The sequence below is a fragment of the Neomonachus schauinslandi genome, unplaced genomic scaffold (assembly GCF_002201575.2).
Source record: "Neomonachus schauinslandi unplaced genomic scaffold, ASM220157v2 HiC_scaffold_1199, whole genome shotgun sequence".
Lineage (NCBI taxonomy): Eukaryota > Metazoa > Chordata > Mammalia > Carnivora > Phocidae > Neomonachus > Neomonachus schauinslandi.
Window position 1 is genome coordinate 3,780 of NW_025409889.1, and position 6,659 is coordinate 10,438.

Genomic DNA, 6,659 nt, shown 5'->3' on the forward strand with positions numbered 1-6,659 from the left:
GGGGGGGGGGGGGGGGGGGGGGGGGGGGGGGGGGGGGGGCGGGGAACCTAGTGCTTACAACCTGGGGCACAACACCGACGGTGGGATCTCAGTCACCGGGAAGGGTCTCGGCCCCTGGGCGGGTGCTTGCCCACCCTGCATCCTGTCCCTGGGCACAGTCCTGCTAAGGGAAGGGAGTGGCCGCTGATCCCTCCAGTGTCCCAGTGTTAGGCCCTGAGACCAATGCGCTGATGGAATTGCAGGCTTGGGGCGGTGGGAGCGCGGGGGTGGGGATCGGGGTGGGGAGAACTATTGCTGATCTCATCTCTGTGTTCCAGACCCTGTGCAGGTGGCCAGGCCTGCTGGAGGGAGGCAGGGACACATATACCAAGAGATTATTCACTGTTTGTCTGAAATTCAAATTTACTGGGCACCTGTACTTTATCTGGCATCCTCCCCCGCCGCGCCCCCCTCCCCCGAATTCTGTGTAGATGTATACCTTAGGGGCGGGCACGCTACATGGTGGAATTTTAGGCACCATAAGTGAGGTAGGCTGGAACCTAACCCCAGAGCAGACGGTGCTGGCCACCAAGTCCTGCCCCTGGACTTCAAGAACTGGAAACATGTTGCTCAGCTGATCTGCACTTTCCACTGTCCCAGCCTCAGCCAGAGGGGAACTCTCTGCAAGCCTCCTTGAGCGGACAGGGAAACTGAGGCACAGAGCAGGACCATCACCTGCCTGAAGTGATACGGGGCTGAAAGTGGCAGAGCAAGACTCACAACTGGGGTTTGTCTGATTCCTGAGACCCCCTGTGGAAACGGACGCACCCTCTCCCTTGCGTCTGCCTATAAGCTATTTCTTTTGAGAGCCAAGGGTGCCAGCCTTGGGGGCATGCAGGCGATAAACTCAGGGTCTCCTCTCCCAACCACAAGCATGCCTGCCACTTGTTCAGAGACTGGGAGCCCCTGCCTGCAGTTCCACTCTCAGCGCCACCTGCCACTGGCATGTCTACGAGGCTCTCCCGAGGCTGCAGAGTACTGGGGCAGCCCAGCCGCCTGGGAAATAAATAAATTCCCAGGGCTCCGGGGCCCTGGGAATCTGTGACTCCGGGCACCTCCTGGCAACCGTGGGAGCAGAGCACTGGACGTGGGCCAAACTTGGGCACACGATGGAGGCGGGAACAAGGCTGTTTGGGCTTGTGTCTCTCTGCCACCTGCTGGTACTGTGGCCTTGGGCCAGTCTCTGTCCTAATGGATGCCTGTTGTCTCACCTGTAACACGGGGGAGGCCGTGACATTCCCTGCTGCCTCCCCCCACAGTCCTCACATGCAGGCCTCCGTGCCTGCTGGTGTTATCCTCCGCGCGTTCTGAACAGCCCAAACACCCCGATTTGGTAGTGTGCGTGGAGAAACTGAGTCCCAGCGTGCGGCGGAGCAGGAGGGACAAGGTGGGGGGCGTTGGGTGGGGCCCCCAAAGAGTGAGCCAGAGACTCATCATCAGCTCAACCAACGAGTGCTTGAAACATGGGGTGCAGCTCCCCAACACTGGTCACAAAAGGGGTGCCAGTTACCAGGGGCATCCCAGCCTAGGGGTGGGGCCAGCTGGGGGCCCACGGGGACAGGGATTTGGATCACTACAGCCCCAGCTGAGCCCTCCCTTCCTTTTCTGCAAAGAGGTGGGAGCAGCTCAGCGAAAGCAGAACAAAGGGTCAGGGCCCACGGAGAATGTGGGCGTGGGGATGACCAGAGGGAGTGAGACACCGGGGCGAGCTCAGCTCAACGTGGGGCAGGCTGGAAAGCGCTCCAGGGCGCCGGCAAGGAGGAGCCAGGTTCTGAGCGCCCACCACAGCGGTAGGGTCCAGAGAGGGCTGTTGGGAGTCCTGGGGCTCCAGCGCGGGGGCTCTGCACAGGCATCCCCCACGGCGCCCAGAGAGGGAACATGCTTGGGAATGTAGCAGGGAGTTGAGAAGCTGCCTCGGGAGGGTGCGCTACCAAGGGGCTGTTTTCCGAGGGGAACAGCGGGGGTCGGGGACTCTCCCCCAGTCACCCACCGACCCACCCGGTTCTCTCTCTCTCTCTCCTCGCAGATCGTGCACTGCTGCAGGGCGCCCCGGACGCGGTGGAGCTGCGCCAGCTGACGCCCTGGGCCGGCAGGCCCCCGCGTCCGCGCCGTCGGGCGGGGCTCCGGCGGAGGCGCGCGCGCGCGCGATCGGGGACGCGGCCGTGCGGGCTGCGCGAGCTGGAAGTGCGCGTGAGCGAGCTGGGCTTGGGCTACGCGTCCGACGAGACGGTGCTGTTCCGCTACTGCGCAGGCGCCTGCGAAGCGGCTGCGCGCGTCTACGACCTGGGGCTGCGGCGGCTTCGCCAGCGGCGGCGCGTTCGGCGGGAGCGGGTGCGCGCGCAGCCCTGCTGCCGCCCGACGGCCTACGAGGACGAGGTGTCCTTCCTGGACGCGCACAGCCGCTACCACACGGTCCACGAGCTGTCGGCGCGCGAGTGTGCCTGCGTCTGACCCTACCTCAGGGGCCCGGCGAGACGGCGGCCACGGCCCCCGCGCCGCGGCGCCCACCGTCCCGCCTGGCAAGGCCCGCGGCGGACAGACTGCGCGTGCGCAGGAGGTGCCGTCCCGGCCTCGGGACTCTCCAGTAGCTGCACGGAGATAAAGTGTGGGAAATGGATCCTGGGTCGTGATTCCGCGTCCCGGGGGTGCCTACCTCTCGGAGGGACACGAGCCTGTGTGGGGTGGGGGCGCCAGCTCCACTGGGCAGAGGGGGACGGGCGGGTACCACCTGCTGGGCGCAGAGAGGGTCCTTTTCCCGTGGTACACGAAGGAAAGCGGTGTGAGTGGGAGGAATGTCGGCAGGGGCCGTCCTTCCCACTTTCTTGCAGGTCCCTGTACCCCTTGCTGACGCGTCCCACGGCCACCTCCCATAAGGTGAGCTTCTGGATGGGAAGAGGGAGCCAAATGCAGATGACGAGTCTGAGGTCCAGGTGGACCCAGGCCTCCCTCCCCCAAAGGGCCTCCTCAGGCCCCGTCCACCCCCGCCGAGCCACTATCTCCTTTCAGTAGCTAAAAATATATGTGCGCTGCCCAGCTCCCTGTGGGGATAGGTCTGGGGCGGGCGCCAGCCCTGTCCAGCCCGAAAGCGGCGCCTGCTGGGGCAGAGCTGGGTCCTCAGGGACCTAGGTCCTGGGCGCATAAAATCCCTGGCCCGAGCTCCTGGGGGGATTTACGACGCGTCCCCGCGGAGGACAGAAAAAGCGGTGTCACCTTGATGCTTGGCAGGCCCAGGACAGCGCAGGGTGTTGGGTTCTCAGACCCTGGGGAGGGGTCTGCACATCCCAGGGTCTGAGGAGGGGCAGGGCCGGGGCCGCTGCCCTGCCCCCAGGCTGACACCCTGGAGACCAGTGGGTATGGACCCTCCCCTCCTGCACCTCAGAGTGGGGTTCTCGAGGGTGCAAGCCCCTCTCACCCAAGACAGCTTTCCTGAGGGCGTGGTCCCCTCTCTTCTTCTCTCACCCCCAACTCCACAGAGGCTCCCACGGAAAGAGCCCCTTCCCTCCTTCACTGTTCCCCTAGACTGGCCCTCTCCCCTCTTTCCCACACATCTGAGCTCAGGGCCACCATCTAAACACCATGGCCCTCCCAGCCCCAGTCCCCATGCCGACGCTAGAGGGCCCAGATCAGCGGCTGCCCCAGGAAGGATCATCCAGCCCAGCAGAAACACCCCCTGTTCCCTGGTCCCCGGCTGCAGCTGGAGACACTTGAGGCAGCTAACAGGCAGGACTTCCCGGGAGTCCTGAGAGCAGGGCTGGGCAGCCAGGCTCCGGCCCACGGGTGGTCTGCTTGTTAGGAAGTTTCAGGGCTGAGGCCGTCTGGGGTCCCCACCCCCCCAGTCTTCTGAGGTTTGGGGTAGGGGATTCCTTCTCTGTTTGGGCTGACTCAGCCCAGCCGTGGCAGGGAAGCCGTTGTCCCCTTCTCCTTGGGGCAGAAGCCAAGCCTCAGTTTCCCCATCCCAGATGGCCCTGAGCCACGGAGGCGGAAGTTGTTCGGCCCACAACTGGGAAAATTGATCTTGGAGCCCAGGTCTGTGGTCCCTGAAGCCTGACTACGTGTGTGTGTGTGTGTGTGTGTGTGTGTGTGTGTGTTGTGCACCCTCTCAGGGGGTCCTGGGACCTGGGCATCCTTGTCTCTGGCTCAGTTCCAACATCCCAACCACAGGGCGAGGCCCTGACGACCAGAGCATTGGAGCAGAAACTCAGCTGCCCCTACAGACCCCCGGGGCTGGGGTCGTGTGCAGTCCAAGCCACAGCACACACACACACACATACACACACCTAGCACAGAGAGTGGGACCTACATGGGGCTTACCAGATCCGATCATACGTGGACACACGCCCCTATGCTTACACACTCAGTCGTCACCCATAGTCGAAATTACACCCTAGGAGGGACACCCCCAATGTCCCCTCTCATGTGCAACACCACATGGTGTTTGGCCACACCCAGTGGGATCTCTCGCCAGGGGTCTCACTCCAAGCCCCCGTGGTCAGCACTTGTCACACACAGTCTCAGGGCTACACGTGCTCGGCACCCCACTCTGCCCTCCTCCCCTTCCTTCGTGGGCAGTCCCTGCCCTCCCTCTACACTTGTCCCAGCCCTGCCCCCCCCATGGACCCCCAGACAGCCTGGTCCCCACTCCCACCCACTGTGGGGCTTGGCCTCCAGGGTTTTTCCACCTCTTGACATTGGCACCCAGGCCATTCTTGGTTTTGGGGGGCCTACCTGGGCCTGTGGGCTGTTGAACAGCATCTCTGGCCCCCACCCACTGGATGCTCTCAGCCCATCTCCAGCTGTGCCAACCACCAGCCTCCCAAGCCTTTGCCGAGTGTGCCCGGGCAGGCAGAGTGGCCCTTGGTGCAAACCGCTGTTCTAAAATCAGGGAGAAGACATCGGTTTTCCTCGGAGCATTCCCATCCGGAGAATGGTGTCAGTATTGTCCCTCTGCGTACCCCGCGGGCAGTTAGCAACAGCAACGAAACCACAAGCAAATTGGGCAGACCCCTCACCAGTGAGCGGGACCCCAAGGGGAGTTTTAGTGGGTGAGGGGTGCAGCAGGTGACACCCCAGTTCAGTGGGGCTCCTAGCAAGTGTGTCCCAGTGAGGCTAGATGACCTGTTTCAGATCCCCAGCAGGTGACGTCCCCAACCGCCGAGGTTCCCAGAAGGTGAGGCCCCTCAGGAGGTGAGGCCCCTGGCAGCTAAGGTCCCTAGAGCCGATGTCCTGGCAGCATAGTGCGGGTGGGTGAAGTCCCAGGTAAATGCGATCCCAGCAGGTGAGATTCCCAGCAGGTGAGGACGCCCCTCCTGTAGCTGGTGAGTCCCCAGGCAGGCGAGGTCCCTAATAACCGAGGTCCCCAGCAGGTGAGACCCCCGGAGGTGAGGCTCCTGGGAGGTAGGATCCCTTAGAGCTGATCTCCTGGCCACACAGGTGCTCAGTAGGTGAAGCCCCAGCTCAGTGAGCTCCCCAGCAATCAGTGAGCCACCACCCTGGCAGTGAGGTCCCCAGCAGGTGTGTCTGGAGCAGCCCACGCCCCAGGCTGGCCAGCTCAGGTGAACCAGGAGGCTGTGCTGGGCACCGTCTGGTAGGGGGACTCCTGTTGCAGCCGCCAGCAGGCTTTGCAGAACATCAGGGCCCTGCGGAAGGATCCAGGCCGCAGGGTCTCCCGCGAGCGGAAGTAGCCGAGGTAGAGGGCGTGGTCCTTGTCCAGCGGCAGCAGGGACTGGGCCAGTTCCTCGGGGCTCTGGAAGTCATTGACGTGGATGAAGGCGTCAGGAGGCAGGAATTTCTCGTGGTTCCTCCTGCTCGGACCCAGCACCACGGTACGGCGCAGGCCTCCAGGAGGCCTCCTCCAGCAGGATCTGCACGGACAGCTTCTCCGTGCCGTAGTCAGGATGCAGGGAGTTCTCGAAAGCTAGGTAAAACTTGTGGAGAGAGTGGGGAGAGGGGCGACAGTGGAGAGAGCATCACTGATGAGAAACGCGACAGCCCACGCCTGCGGCCACACCTGGGTTTCCAACAGGACATTCGTGAGCCCTGGGGTCGGCACTGTTGTTTTTTGGCAGTTTACAGATGAGCACGCTGGGGCCGCGTGACTCGGCGGGAGACAGGGCCGAGCTGGAATCGCAGCCCCAGAGCCCAGGCTCCCCAGCCGCCAGGCGGCACAGCCCCTGTAGCTGGGGAGGGGTCCCCAGGGGGCTGCGGTAGGTCCCAAGGCTCTCAGCTCCCACCTTGACCCTGCCCCTCCCAGCCTTCCCCAGACTTCCCCCGTGCCCTGGAGTTGAGGCTTTGACCCCGGCTAGAGCCATTGTGATCCGGAACCTAAAGTCTCCCTTCCTGACCTAACCCCGAGCTCCTCTGCCGCTTTGCAGGTGGAGCTCCGCACACAGCAGGCACCATCCCACGGGGCTTTCTGCAGTCGGGGAAAGGCTCTGTCTCTGCACCATCCGATTCGGCCGCCACTGCCCTGTAAGGCCATGGAGCCCTTGCAATGTGCTTTGCGTCTGAGAACCAGCGTTTTTTATGCTCATTTAAATTTAAAAACTGATACTCTCTTCTCTGAATCAAAAACAACTTCAAAAATAGAAAGTAGGGCACCCGGTGGCTCAGTCGGCAGAGCG

The 6,659-nt window shown here is 63.2% G+C and overlaps 1 protein-coding gene across 1 annotated transcript in view; it reads left to right on the forward strand.

The window, feature by feature from the left end:
* The window catches only part of LOC110593961 (neurturin), a 3,761-nt gene extending 1,271 nt beyond the window's left edge, over positions 1-2,490 (forward strand). Inside the window, exon 2 of the mRNA XM_044912322.1 lies at positions 2,066-2,490. Coding sequence (XP_044768257.1) covers positions 2,066-2,490 — 425 coding nt within the window. The remainder of the gene's footprint in view (positions 1-2,065) is intronic.
* Positions 2,491-6,659: the final 4,169 nt, after the last annotated feature.